The 15,807-nt window shown below is 40.4% G+C and overlaps 1 protein-coding gene across 1 annotated transcript in view; it reads left to right on the top strand.

The window, feature by feature from the left end:
• Positions 1-1,935: 1,935 nt before the first annotated feature.
• The window catches only part of LOC130026554 (pregnancy zone protein-like), a 51,015-nt gene continuing 37,143 nt past the window's right edge, over positions 1,936-15,807 (top strand). Inside the window, exons 1-4 of the mRNA XM_056117411.1 lie at positions 1,936-2,071; positions 13,699-13,885; positions 15,076-15,235; positions 15,394-15,446. Of these exons, the coding sequence (XP_055973386.1) occupies positions 1,986-2,071; positions 13,699-13,885; positions 15,076-15,235; positions 15,394-15,446 (486 nt within the window). The 5' untranslated portion in view covers positions 1,936-1,985. The remainder of the gene's footprint in view (positions 2,072-13,698; positions 13,886-15,075; positions 15,236-15,393; positions 15,447-15,807) is intronic.

Below are 15,807 nucleotides of genomic sequence, written 5' to 3'. Positions count from 1 at the left end.
GTCTCTCCTTACTCCTCCTTCCCGATGGTGCCATATTAGAGGCTCTTTCAGGGTCAGGGGAATGAGACCCGTTATATATGTATGTATATAAATGTATATATATATTTTTATATATGTGTATATATATATATATATATATGGGGCTGGAGCGATAGCACAGCGGTAGGGCGTTTGCCTTGCACGCAGCCAACATGGCCGACCGAGTTCAATTCCTCCGCCCCTCTCGGAGAGCCCAGCAAGCTACCAAGAGTATCGTGCCCGCACGGCAGAGCCTGGCAAGCTACCCGTGATGTATTCGATATGCCAAACACAGTAACAACTAAGTCTCCAATGGAGACGCTACTGGGCCCGCTCGAGCAAATCGATGAACAACAGGAGGACAGTGACAGTGACAGTGACATATAAGCACACAAGAATCAAACTCTAACAATATGTTAATGGGATTTAATGGTTCCAAGATGAGATACAACAATTTTCACACACTTTCTTCTAAGGAAAACTTTTTGGATCATTTTTAGTCAATTATTCATAGCAAGCAACACAAAATAAATTATTTAACAATTGCCTTTGGGGCAGTCTTGGGTAGTGGTAAAAGGTAAAGGCCCTCCCGTTGATCGTCGATTTGCTCAAGCGGGCCCAGTAATGTCTCCATTGGAGACTTTGTTGTTACTGTGTCTGGCATATCAAATACTCTCGGTAGCTTGCCGGGCTCTCCGAGAGGGGCGGAGGAATCGAACTCGGGTTGGCCATGTTGGCCGCTTGTAAGGCAAACGCCCTACCCGCTGTGCTATCACTCCAGCCCTGGGTAGTGGTAAGGAAAGTCAAAATAATGGTGGTGGAAAGGTGTAATGGTGGTGGGATTGGTATTGAAATACTGAATGTAATGAAATACTGTGAACAACTCTTTGAAAATAAAATTTTAAAAAAATTTTAAAAAACTACAAAGAGCTAAATAAATAAGACCCAACATGTCATATAACACAGGGTAGTAATAGTCCACATGACTGTTTATTATGTACAAGTATTAAAAAACTAAAATTTTCTGTGTATTAAAAGTATTAAAAGACTAACGGTAGGGCATTTTCCTTGCACGCAACCAGCCCGGCCAAGCCAGGTTCGATTCCTCTGCCCCTTTCGGAGAGCTTGGAAAGCTACTGAGAGTATCTTGCCCACACAGCAAAACCTAGCAAGCTATTCGTGACGTATTCAATATGCCAAACACAGTAACAAGTCTCACGATGGAGACATTACTAGACCCACTAGATGAACAACGGGAGGACAGTGCTACAGTGCAGAGAAGAAATAAAATCTTGTATATGGTTCTTGGTTCACACCAGGTGATCCTCAGAGGCTGATTCCAGTGAATTGATCTGGAGTTACTCCCAGGGGTGTTCAGGGAACCATGTGGTTCTAGGAATCGAACCTGAGCCTCCTGCATGCACTATTAGCCTGCTGAGCCATATCTTCAGTCCAAAGGTTAAAAAAATCTCATTCTTTGCCTTGCATGCAGCTGACCTGGGTTGATCCCCGGCATCACATATGGTCCCCCAAGCACAACCAGGAGTAATTTCTGAGTGCAGAGCCAGGAGTAACCCCTGAGGATCTCCAAGTGTGACCCAAAAAGAAAAACAACAGCAACAAGAAAAATTCTCATTTTTCTCTATTGCTCATATGTGATATAATAGTACTGAAAACCTTTGGCAGTGATTATTTTACAGTAAGTTTGTCTGTTACACTATTAAACTGACAGAAGGATGTATGCCAGTCCTATCTCAGTGAAGCTGGGAGTTAGCAGAGGTCAGCTGGGACAGAAATGAGGCAATCACAGGGAGCAATGACCCTTTGGGGAATCTGTGCCATGTGAGCTCAAATGGGAGGTTTTAGGGGTTGAGCTGGTTTGCAAATAGCAGCCACATGAATTCTAGTGAATTTAAAGAGCTCAGGGACCAGGCCTGACACAGTAGACTCCGAGATTCTGCCTCATTATGGGGAAAGACAGGCTTCCTCATTCAATTCTTAGCTTACTCCTCTTTGCCTTGTTTTCTACCAATGCTTCAGACTCTGCAGAACCGTAAGTCTCCAAATTACTTTCCCCAAGGCAAATTCTTCCAGTTTCATCCTTATCTTTCAGCTTTGTCTTTCCTACCAAATGCTACCCCTATGTTTCTTTTTTTTTCTTTTCTTTTTTTTTCTTTTTGTGTGACACCCAGCAATGCTCCTGGCTCTGAACTCAGGAATTATTCCTGGTGGTGCTTGGGGGACCATATGGGATGCTGGGAATTGAACCCGGGTCAGACGCGTGCAAGGCAAATGCCCTACCTGCTGTGCTATTGCTCCAGTGGCCCCCCCGCCCCCATGTTTCTTAAACTTGCTCTCCTAATCTTAGGAGAGCAACTATAAATGGATGTCTTTTATCATACACTTACAATGATTTTTTTCCCACTGTGTCAGAATTATAAAAAACAAAAAGCTGAACAAGGAAGCATAGTTTGATAAGACAGTCACCTCAGACTTTATAAAATCATTCCTTCAAATGATCGAATTTCTCTCTCATTATTCCCCTTTTGCCTCACTTACAGTTATAGAGGGGCTGGAGCGATAGCACAGCGGTAAGGCATTTGCCTTGCACACAGTCAACATGGCCGACTCGAGTTCGATTCCTCCGCCCCTCTCGGAGAGCCCGGCAAGCTACTGAGAGTATCTTGCCCACACGGCAGAACCTGGCAAGCTACCCATGATGTATTCAATATGCCAAAACACAGTAACAACAAGTCTCACGATGGAGACGTTACTGGGCCCGCTCGAGCAAATCGATGAACAACGGGAGGACCATGACCGTGACAGTTATAGAAGTAACCACATCCCATTGCATTTTACCCAGAGACACTGGAATATGTGGAGCTCTCCAGGTTTTAGTTGAAAAGAATTTTATGGGGTCTAAAACACTTAGAATATTTAGTTATCTGCATTTTTGCTCATATACAACAGAGAACTATTCCATTCACTGGAAACCATTATTTTATATCATATCAATTTTTAAAATAACTACGTGGTATAAACAGAAGAGCTGTTTTCTCCTCCTTACACAGCAAAGCTTATTCCCCTCTCTTTAGTGCTTGCTGTGCTCCATGGTAGTTATTATCCAAGATATCCAGTAATTGTTCTCCCCCACCTGTGGCAGTAAGCTTCGGAGAGATACAGTAAAACATGATAAGAAAGAGAAATTTAAAGTTTATCAGTTTAATACTTACTGAATTCAGTCACTCATCAAAGCCAAATTTCTAAATGCAAATTTCTAAGATTAAGCAATGCACTAAAATATTTTAGTTGCTCACTCTAGATGAAATCTTGAGCAAATTATTCAATACTGATGAGTACCAGTTTCAGTATAAATAAATGCGCATCTTTGAAGTAGAAATATCAAATATATGTGAAATTTTTAAAATTTGCATTTTATTAAAGAAGCATAATTTACAAAGGTATTAACAGTTGATTTTTAGACTCCTAATGTTCTGGCACCAATTCCTACAACAATGCCAATTTCCCTCCACAATGGGTTTCCCTCCACAAGGATCCCTGTCACCTTGCCCAGCCTGCAACCTACAGGAACATTTTAAAGTCTGGTTGTTGTAGTTTAAGCCTCATGTTTTTAGTGTTATTGACTCTGTGTTTTGGATATAAAACTATCCCACTCCTTCATACTCTGATGTACCCAAGACCCTTGACTCCCACCCAACCCCATCCAAACACTTTCCCCTCCACCCCAACTCAGACTTCCTGTCTGCATCATCTTACTTCCACCCTCAATTTCTTTCCTTCTTTGTCCTTCTTTCCCTATATTCTGGGGTCAAGGATGAGCTAGCACTCCCTCTTTAATACACTGCATTCTATTATCCAGTTATTCTATATATCATAGATAAGTGAGATCATCTTTCCTTCTTCTGACTTACTTCACTTAACATGATGTCTTCCAGTACCATCCATGTTGCAGCAAATTAAATGATTTCATTGTTCCTTGCAGCTGCATGGTATTCCTTTATATGCTTGTACATGTATAAAATATATAGTTATATAAATAAAACATATATAGCTATATATTATATATAACATATATAACATCTTCGTAACTCACTTACCATTGAACACCTCAGTTAATTGTATATTTTAACTATTGTACTTTTGCTACAATAAATAAAGTGTGTATATGTCCTTTTGAAGGAAATTTTTTTGTTCTGGAGGTAGATAAAATAGTTCTAATTGTATAAAATTGGATTTGTAATTGACTAAAAAAAGGATATGACATGAATTATAAATGCTGATGTTTTCTTTTCTATTAAGATTTAAAAAAAAACTAAAGAGGGAAAATGTATGGATGGGGAAATAAAAGAATAATTTTATCATTCATCACATCCTTGAAAGGGCAGATGTTCAGAGCATTAGAGACATTGAGATTCCAAAAAGGGTTTAGATGAGAACCCTTTGCATGCCTATGGGCAGATGCTTCACTGCCTTGAGCTTTTCTCTTTGAAAAACAAAACATTAACATTCATGCAGAAAAAAAGAAAAAGAGACTTCAACTATTTGAGAGTTTCTCTTAAAGAAATTCTTCAATTTGCAGAAGAGTTGAAAATATGAACAGCAAGACTGGTAGACTGGGTCAGCCCAACTGCAGGGAAAAAACAACTTGATTCCAGGTTTTATACCCAGACTTTCTTTGCCACTCTTTACTCCTAATTTCATTTCTATTAATCTTGTGAAAATAACACAATTATGTTTTATGTAACAACTTGTCTGTGATTTTTTTTCTCAAAAGTAAGATCTCATGGAGGTTGTGAAAGGAAAAGTGCTAGGAAAACAAGAAAAAATTAATACTTTTTAGCTGGAGCAATAGCACAGCAGTAGGGCGTTCACCTTACAAGCGGCCAACATGGCCGACCCAAGTTCGATTCCTCTGCCCCTCTCAGAGAGCCCGGCAAGCTACCGAGAGTATTCGATATGCCAAACACAGTAACAACAAAGTCTTCAATGGAGACATTATTGGGCCCGCTCGAGCAAATCGACGATCAACGGGAGGGCCTTTACCTTTACCTTCTTTTTTACCATTTATTTATTAGGGAAACGTTGATAACACTGCATAACTTTCATGTGTACAGCTTTATAGTTTAGCATTATGGTATTCTAAAAATATGGGATAACCACCAAAAGTCTAGTTTGCTTATTTCCGTACAGCTGGTCCCCTATTTTATCTTATCAGGACATCTTTTTATGACATCTTATTATCTCATTCCTACTTTGGACAGACTTGCAGGCTATCGAATGTAGCCTGCCCACAGGGCAGAGTCTGGCAAACTCCCCGTGGTGTACCAAATATGCCAAATACCGGTAACAATGATGGGTGTCATTCTCCTAAAGAGTCGTGAATATAATCTCAGGGCCAGGATGAAAGAGACTTTACTGGGGCCTGCTCGAGGCAATCGACAAATAACAGGATGATGAATGAATGAATGAATGATCCCCTATTTACCCATTTCACCCACCTGACTTGCTTCTTCTCTTCCCAAAACCATCATTTTATTGTCAGTATAATATGTTTGTTATTGCTTTGCTTATTTTATTGTTTTACTTTGTTTCTTCCTCATAAAAGTGGAATTGTGATGCAGATGACACAGAAGCAGTGGGTGCAGATTTCTGTTGGTTTGTGATTCCTAGGTGCTTCAATATTTTCAAGAGTGAAAATGTTGAGTAATAAAGATACTCAGACTCAGAATTACTGGAAAGTATAAAAGTTTATTTGAAAGTAGAAAAGAAAAGGAGCTACCCAGGTGGGGAAGAACTTATTATAGGACTAAGTTAAAAGGGAGTTTTGTGTGTGCCCTTTTAAAAGTTCTTTATGTTCCTTATTTGTAAACAAAGATAACAGAAGATACCATAAAATCACAGGATATCTAGTTGATCTAAATCTCTCCAGGCAGAATTGCTCATTGTCTTAGTTTTCCCATCAGCCTAGGGTCTTGGGCAGAGTTTTAAGCTCCTGGGAAACCCAGGATTGTTGAGACAGACCTTGGGATGAAATGTGAATTAGCTTGATGGGGTCGTAATGGAACATCTGAAAAGAGAAAATTGTGACTACCTCTCTCACTGGAAAGGGGGAAACAGGCTTCCTCTTTCAATTGTATGATGTTTCCTTTTCTTCTTCATACTAATTCACTTAAAATAAATCCCTAAAATTCTCCCATATTGTACCACATAGCAAGATTTTAATCTTTTTTTTAATAGCTGCTATGTGTATATATGGGTGGAGTGATTGCACAGTGGGTAGGGCATTTGCCTTGCTGTGGCTGACCTGGCCGACCCAGGTTCGATTCCTCCACCCCTCTTGGAGAGTCTGGCCAGCTACTGAGACTATCTCACCCTCACAGCAAAGCCTGGCAAGCTACCCGTGATGTATTCGATGTGCCAAACACATTAACAACAAAGTCTCACAATGGAGACGTTACTGGGCCCACTCAAGCAAATACATGTGTATATATACATATATGTGTATACATTTATATGTATATATATACACACATTATACATTTGTACATCCTCTTTATCTGTTGATGTACATTTAGTTGCTTCTATCTTTATATATTCTGCTATCACATTAATGAACGTAGGCAATATATGTGCCTTATTGAGGTTCTGAGAATCTTAAAGGGCTGATATGGAGACTATTGAACACACTTCCATACTTAGAGAACACACACTCTTTCAGGCAATAGGAGTGCAGAGTATAAAGAGATTCTATAGAGTTAAATGCTTCAGAAAAGTTTAGGGGGAACACAGAAATAGTAGAGTGGGTGAGGGCCTTGGCTTGCATATTACTTTCCCTGGAACCTAGGTCAGTAATCACTTCTCCATGAGAACCACGAGGGATGATTCCTTAGCCCAGAGCCAAATGTTAAGTCCTTGGATAGCTAGGCATGTACCCCCTCTCAAAAAATAAAATTTTTGTAGCAAAGATGCTACTTAGAATAATTTAAGAATAGAGAGAACTGTGATTGGAAAATTCAATCAGAATATAATAAATTAAGAAAAAATCAACAGAAATCAAGACAAGAAAGTGAAACTCAAACATAGACACACACAGTTGTCCAGACCTCTAAATGATTAAATAACTTCAATTATTTCAAAATATTATATATTATATAAACTTGTTTTTATAAGAAAAGATCATTTATGCACTCACATGCTTTATATAAGCATATATTTATAAATATAGAAATATTAATATTAAAACTATCAGTACTGATTGCCTGATGAGTGAGAATGAAGAATGAAAATCGAATCAATGCAATATGTACTTGAGTATTGTATGTGTTATGTAAATTATTGGCAAAAATAGAAACTAGTTGAGGGGTTGGTGAGACAATATTGTGGGTAAGGTGCTTGCATTGTGTACAGACAATCCAGTTCAATCCCTAGCACCATATGGTCCTGTAAAACATGATCCCTGAGCACAGAACCAGTAGTAAGCCCTGAGCACTGCTGGGTGTGGACCAAAAGACAAAAACATAGCTCATCAAAACTGTTAATTTTGGCTATGCTATATCTGAGGAATCTAAGAGAAAGGGCTATCTCATTTTAGGAACAATATAAGTGTTGGTGAAGATTAAAGAAAGAGAACCAGTTGCACTATTGATAGTAGTGGAAATTAGTGCAGTTACCATAAGAAATAGTGCAGATATTTCTTAATAAGTCAACACTCTTGGATCCAGTATTCTATTTCAGACATATACCTGAATACAAAAACATCATTTGAAAAGACATGTACACCCATATATTCATTGCAACATTAGTCACTTAGGAAATAACCTAAGTGCCCATCAACAGATGAAAGGATAAAGAAGTTATGTAAAGGGGTTGAAACTGTAGCAAAATGTCTAGTAGGTAGGACATTTCTCTGGCACATGGCCAACCTATGTTCAATCCCAGCACTCCTTATGGTCCCCTGAATCCGAGTGAAGAGCTAAGAGTAAGCCCTGAACATTGCTGGTTGTGGCCCCAAAACAAACAAAAATAAAGTTATGGTATATACACAATAGGATATGACTCATCTATTAAAAAAAAAGATAAAACTTTGCCACTTAAAGTCTGGATCTACCTTCAGAGTGCTCTAAGTCAAAGAATTGAGCAGGCAGAGATGAACATTCATTTCGTCATATGCTAAAGGTAAAGAAAGCAAGTGAACAAAGAAAACAAACCAGAATCAAATTTTTACATTATAAAACATAATGGTAACCATCAAAAGTAGGAAAATTTGGTAACAGAGGTTAAATATATGTTGGTAGTTGGAGACAAGACTGTTTTGGTGGGGATTATAATGTAGCATGCATATTTCTAATAATGATAGACACCTTAAATCTTTATGATATAAATCAATATTGTATCAATAAGTATTAATAATTATTATTTATATATGCATTATTTTGCATCATGGATATGTGTTTACTGAACTTCTTTAGGTTGAATTGGTATAAATCCAGTACTGGTGCAAATGCAAAAGTGATTTAGGCAGATTTTTGTGCAAATCTTTTTATAAAATAAATAATCATCACAACTTCTGTATCACTCCAGTTATCTGTACACATTTATAAATATATAATTAGGAAGTGACCAAGATACACATAGACAGTCCACAAAATGGGAAAATTATTTACCCAATACTCATCAAATAAGGGTTAATATCCAAGATGTATAAGGCACTAGTGGAACTTTAGAAGAATAAAACATCCAAACAACTCAAGAAATGGGGAGAATTAACAGAAACTTCCTCAAAGAAGAAGTACAAATGACCAAGAGGTACATGAAAAAATGCTCTACCTCCCTAATCATCAGGGAGATACAAATCAAAACAACAATGAGATATCATCTCAGAAAGACTGCCACACATCAAAAAGAGCGAGAACAACCAGTTTTGGCATGGACGTGGGGACAAAGGGACTCTCATTCCTATTGGTGGGAATGCCAACTAGTCCAACATTTTTGGGAACAAAAAGGGCATTTCCCTAAAAACTAGAAACTAAGCTTCCCAGCTTCCCTATGACTTAGCAGTACCACTTTGGGGAATATGCCCTGGTGGTGCAAAAACACACAGCAGAAATGTCATCTGACCTTCTCTGTTCATTGCAGCACTATTCACAATAGCCAGAATCTGAAAACAACCCGAGTGCTAAACAGATGACTGGATAAAGAAACTATGGTGCATCTACACAATGGGATGCTATACATCTGTTAGGAAAAATGAAGCCATGAAAATTGCTTATAAATGGATGGACAGGAGAGTATTGTGCTGAATGAAATGAGTCATAAAGAGAGGGACAGAAAGAATGATTGCACTTATTTTTAGACTAAAGGTAAAGGTAAAGGCCCTCCCGTTGATCGTCGATTTGCTCGAGCAGGCCCAGTAACGTCTCCTTTGGAGACTTTGTTGTTACTGTGTTTGGCATATCGAATACTCTCAGTAGCTTGCCGGGCTCTCCAAGAGGGGCAGAGGAATCGAACTCGGGTCGGCCATGTTGGCTGCATGCAAGGCAGACGCCCTACCCGCTGTGCTATCGCTCCAGCCCTATTAGACTAACATCCAAGGACAATGAAAACAGGTCAGGAGTATTGGTACATGGTTATAAGTCTGCTTCTGGTGCTGGGGAAGAAGGCATTTGGCATAGAGAAGGAACCACTATGGCAATGATAATTGGAAATGATCTCTCTGTATAAGAACTGTATGCTGAAAGACATTAAAAGAACAAACATGATAACCTCTCAGTATCTGTATGATAGACTATAATGCTCAAAAGGAGGAGAGAGAGAGAGATAAGTGCCTACCATAGAGGTAGGCTGACATAAGGATGGGGTGGTGGGAGAGAAACTGGGGTCATTGGTGGTGGAAGATTACACTGGTGGAGGGATGGCTGCTAGAACATTATATGACTGAAACCCGATCATGGACAGCTTTGTAACTGTGTTTCTCATGGTGACTCAACAAAAATAAGTAAATAAATGAATGAATTTTTTAAAATGCCTATAAAATTGTAATATCTTTAGTTCTAACTTCCAATAGACTGATTGTCTCTAGGGCACTGTTGATGACTAATGGACATATTTTTTCACATATTTATTTTTAAGTTTTCGAAGATAGGCGACTTTTTGTGGCTATCTCTCTCTTGGCGTTCCTCGCACATTCATGGAGGTGCTGAACCAGTCGATCGTATTCCTCGTCAATGTTGTCAACAATGGCATCTTCCCATGTTGCCGCAATAGTACCAAAGAGTTCCCAGTTGGTGGTCGTTCTGGGAGTTCTCTTTTTGAACTTTGCAGCCCTTTCTCCCCGCTCTGTGAAGTAGAATTTTGCACGAAGGAGACGGTGGTCCGATCCTGTTCGAAATTTTGGGACAACAGCGACATCAGTCAGGCAAAACCGTCGATTGAATATGATGTGGTCTATTTCATTGTGGAATCGTCCACCGGGAGACTCCCATGTCCATCGTTTAGATTCTGCCTTCTGGAACTGTGAGTTACCATGAATGGTCTTGGTCGACATGATGAACTCAGACAGTCTCTCACCCTGTTCGTTCCATTCTAGGCCATGGGTTCCGATGTGAAGTTCTTCAGCTGATCTTCTCGGTCCTATCTTGGCATTAAAATCACCCACAATGATCTTGTAGAAGGTGTGGTCTTCTTTATAGAATTTCTCTAGCTCCATGTAGAACTTCTCGATTTCTCTTTCATCATAATGAGATGTTGGTGCGTAGACAACGAAGATAGAAACTGCAGGCAGTGAGCCACATCTATTCAAATGTAAACGTCCGATTCGGGTTGTTAGGCATTCGAATGAATCAATGCTCTTGGCCAAGTTTGTGTTGATAAGGACACCGACGCCTCCAACACCTCTTTTATCGCATGTTCCGAGGAACAATTCTTCTCCAGTGTCGAAAACGGCATGGTGAGATTCGTGTCTTCTTGTCTCGGTCAGACCAATGATGTCGTACTTGATCATTCGCGCTTGTACCATCAGGTCCTCAATGGATGCATCTGATGCTAGCGTACGTGCATTGAAAGTACAGACGATCATTTTTGTCTTCCTTCGTTGTGGCAGCCTAGGTCGGCCTTGAGATTTTGTCGGCCTCTCCTTTCTCATCCTTCTCAGTGCTGCCATGTCGGTGAAGCCTTCAGGGTCAGGTGAATGAGACCAGTTGTAGTTACTGGTTTTGGCATATCGAATACACAGCGGATAGCTTGCCAGGCTCTTCGAAAACTCTTGAGCTAATTCGCCAGCGTGGTTTGGCGCATGCCTCAGGCAACCGCAAGCTAACGTCCGAGCTTGCAAAGCAGTGCAGAGATGCGATCAAGGAAGACCTCAAAGAGAGAAGAGCAGAAGTACTGGTAGATGCGGCAGAAGCCGGGAAAAGTATTCGTAACGCCCGCCTGTCCTTCGCCAACTATAAGACCAAGATGACTGCCCTCCGACGTCCTGATGGATCCATCACATCCTCCAGAACGGCAATGGAGAAGATTATCCATGACTTCTACTCAAATCTCTTCGATAGCCATGTCCACTTGCCGACATACCAAATTCCACAGGATGGGTATGTCGTTCCCAACGTTCTCCCTTCCGAAATCCGACACGCCATTTCGTCAGTAAAGAAGCAAACAGCACCCGGCCCAGACAAGGTCAGACCTGAACACCTGAAGAACCTGCCGTCAGTACTCATCAATACACTGGCTCGGCTCTTCACTCGCTACCTGTCTGAATGCAAGGTTCCATCTCAATGGAAAACCAGCAGGACCGTACTACTGTTCAAGAAGGGAGACATCCATGACATTGGCAACTATCGCCCGATCTGCCTATTGTCTGTCATCTACAAGTTGTTCACTCGAGTCATCCTGAATAGGATTGGCAGAACACTAGATGAAGGACAACCATGTGAGCAAGCAGGGTTCCGCAAAGGATTCAGCACCATCGACCATATCCACACGATAACCAAACTCATTGAGGTTTCTCGGGAGTTCAAGATGCCGCTCTGCTTAACGTTCATTGATTTAAAGAAGGCCTTTGATTCTGTTGAGACGGAAGCGGTCATTGAAGCCCTAGCCAATCAGGGCATACAAGCCCAATACATCAGGATCCTCCGTGAGCTGTATTGCGGATTCACTACCAGGATCTCACCATTCTACAAAGAAGTGATCGTTGATGTCAAGAGAGGGGTGCGGCAGGGTGATACCATTTCACCAAAACTCTTCAGTGCCACCCTCGAGAACATCATGCGACGACTGGAATGGGAAGGAATGGGAGTGAAGATAGATGGTCGGCAACTACACCACCTCCGCTTTGCTGATGACATTGTTTTAATAACACCAAACATCAGCCAAGCGGCACAAATGCTGGCCGACTTTGACCGTGAGTGTGGAAAGGTAGGACTACAGCTGAATCTTACGAAGACAATGTTTATGAGAAATAGCCTTGTTCCTGACGCCCCATTCGCTCTCAATGGAACGACCATCTCCAAATGCAACAGCTATGTGTACCTAGGTCGAGAGGTCAACATGACAAATGACCTGGCACCCGAGCTGCGCAGGAGGAAGAGAGCGGCTTGGAACGCCTTCAAGAACGTCGAAGAAATAGCTAAGAGGACGAAGAACCTCCGGCTCCGGGCACATCTCTTTGATTCCACTGTTCTTCCTGCATTAACATATGCCTCAGAGACCTGGGCCCTACGCAAACAAGATGAGAACGCCATTCAGGTCTCCCAAAGAAGAATAGAAAGAGCTATGCTTGGAATATCACGTTTCACTCAAATGAGAGAACGAATCCGGAGTTCTGACATCCGTCGACGATCAAGGATCAGGGACGCTGTCTCATTTGCCAAGGTGTCGAAAATCAGATGGGCTGGTCACGTAATGAGATTTAAAGACGACCGTTGGACTAGAGCTGTTACTGATTGGATTCCACGGGATGTCAAGAGACCGCGTGGCCGCCCACCTACCAGATGGTCAGACTTCTTTGTCAAGGTCATGAACGATCGGTTTGAGGCCCTCCATGTTCCCGGAGCGAAGAGATGCCATTGGGCTACACTAGCACGCGACAGGGACAAATGGAGACGTTACTGGCGCCCGCTCGAGCAAATCGACGACTAACGGGAAGTTAAGTGATTAAGTGATATTTTTAAGTTATTGAGGTAATACTAATTTACATGATTGCATGTTTTTTAGGGTACAATACCATCCTTCTTCAAACGACATAGTACTAGGGCCAAATAGATAGTAGAGAAGTTAAGACACTTGTCTTGTACAAAGAAAATCTTCATTTGATCCCTGCCTCCGTGTATGGTCTGAGCAATCCCAGCAATAATTCCCTAGCTCAAAGCCAGGAGTAAGCCCTTATTACAGTTTGTTATGTTACAAAAAATTCATACACACATTCACACATATACACAAATGATAAATAATGTTATGCATCATAACAATGCAGAGTCAAAGCAACTATAATGCTTACTCTTTACTAATTAGTGACAGAATTTCCATTTACTCTTCTTAGTCTAGTGATTACTGGTATAAATCTGATTTTTGAAATATATACTTTTATAGGAAACATATTTATGGTTGAAAATGCTGATTGTCCCCCATGTTTCCTATTTAAAATTCTCTTTCTCTTCCTAGTCAGTATATGGTGCTGGTCCCCTCCTTGCTCCACACTGGGTCGGGACCTGGAAAAGGCTGCCTCCTATTGAAATTCTTGAATGAGTCAGTGACAGTAAGTGCTTCACTGGAGTCTGTCACAGGAAACCACAGTCTCTTCACCGACCTAGTGGCTGACAAGGATTTATTCCAATGTGTCTCCTTCCCGGTGAGTACTTATTGTCTCTCCCAGACTGCTACCTCATATCGAACAATGATGGAATTGTGGTGTTGAACCCCAACACTACTATAGCGAGTACTTCGGAAAGGACTAATGAGAGTTTACTGAAGAACAAAGCATGTATTTACATCTGAAGAGAAGACAAATAATTACTTTTAGATGCCAAAGTTGAATTTAAGTTCTTAAATCAACTAACAAATAAAATAGTATGACCAGGAGGAGGAGTCTTCTGGCTTTGCTATATAACCTCTTTAACCAGGATTGAAAAATGCCTTACAACAAATACAAAAATTATGATGGATAATATGTAGCATAAGTTGTTTCTTGTCCTGAGTTTTAGGTGTCTTTTTCCTTTAAATGTGTAAATGGTATACCACAAATTAACACTCGTTACCTCTTTGAGGTTCCCCTGCTTGAGATACTCAACTCTTATATTATCTCATCAGAATATATTATTATAAATGTTTCTATTCACTTCTTAAGAACAAAATTTAAAGTTTTTACAATACTATATTTACAACCTGGATTCAATTCCTCCCCACCCATCTCGGAGAGCCCGGCAAGGTACGAAAAGTATCTCACCCGCACGGCAAAGCTTGGCAAGTTCCCTGTGACATATTCAATATGCCAAAAACAGTAACAACAACTCTTACAATTTGTTGTGAGATGTTACTTGTGCCTGCTCGAGCAAATCGATGAACAATGGGAGAACAGTACACATATACTATACTATACATATATTATACTATGTGTATATATACATGTATATGCATGTATGTATACTATGTGTATATAGTATATTATACTATATGTGTGTATGTATATGTATATATGTATACTATATACATCTTGTATATAGTATAACATATTACACACATATATGCATATACTGTACTCAATTATACTATAAAGTTACAAAGATTTTCTTGCAAAACAAGAAACAAAATTTAAAGGAGTATGATTGAGGAATAAGTTTCTGGGAAGCTATGGTGATACTTGGATTCCCTTGATGACTGATTTTATGGATACATTTCTCCTATATCTAATATTGCCTCCATACGTACCTCTGAGAACTAGTCATACTTACCTAGTCTTCATGAGGCTGAGAGACTATGCCAATGGGTGAGGATTCAAGGGGGCAAGTCTGTGATTCCTCCATGTTGTGCTTCATTCCTTAGGTCCCCAGGATCTCATCCTCTTCAGAAGTGGTATTTCTCACTGTTCAGATAAAGGGACCAACGCAACACTTCTGGAAGAAAAAATCAATATTGGTAAAAAAGGTTGAAAGTTTGGTATTCGTCCAGACAGACAAAGCCATCTATAAGCCAGGGCAGACAGGTATGTGGAGAAATCCCACTGGTCGGGGCAGGATTAAGAAAAGCCTCACCTCCTGAGTCAAAGTCGCTTCCCTTCTCCCCTGTCTCTTAACCTACAGTCCTAGGAACTAAATTACTCTCTTTCTCATGCCTAAGTCTTACCAGAGAATTTTCTTTCAGTAAAATTTCGCATTGTATCTGTGGATGATACTTTTCGACCCCTAAATGAACTGGTAAGTATCTCAGTTAACTGTGGTTTGGATAGAGGGCAGAATGAAAGAACTCACCCAAGATGAAGAGGGAAGGGTCAGGAAAAGCAAGTTTAAGACACTTCTTTTAAGAGCTGGTCCTCCAACCTCTCCATTGATCCAGGCTTCTACAAGGCATAATTTCAGGGAAGGGGACAAGGGAGCATTTTCTTTAATAACAACAATTAGTTTTGTCAAAGAAACACACTAAATTTAGCAAGACACAGAGCTACAGTAAAGTAGATCTTGGGCAAGGCAAGTAGCTCAGTGGTAGAGCATATGTGTGTCATATGTGAAGTCTTGGATTCAATCCCTGGCACTGTGGGAGAAATAAAAAAACGAAGTG

The sequence above is a fragment of the Sorex fumeus genome, unplaced genomic scaffold (assembly GCF_029834395.1).
Source record: "Sorex fumeus unplaced genomic scaffold, SorFum_2.1 ptg000003l, whole genome shotgun sequence".
NCBI lineage: Eukaryota > Metazoa > Chordata > Mammalia > Eulipotyphla > Soricidae > Sorex > Sorex fumeus.
Note: the sequence above shows the minus strand (reverse complement) of the source record. Positions and strands in the feature narration are given on the sequence as shown.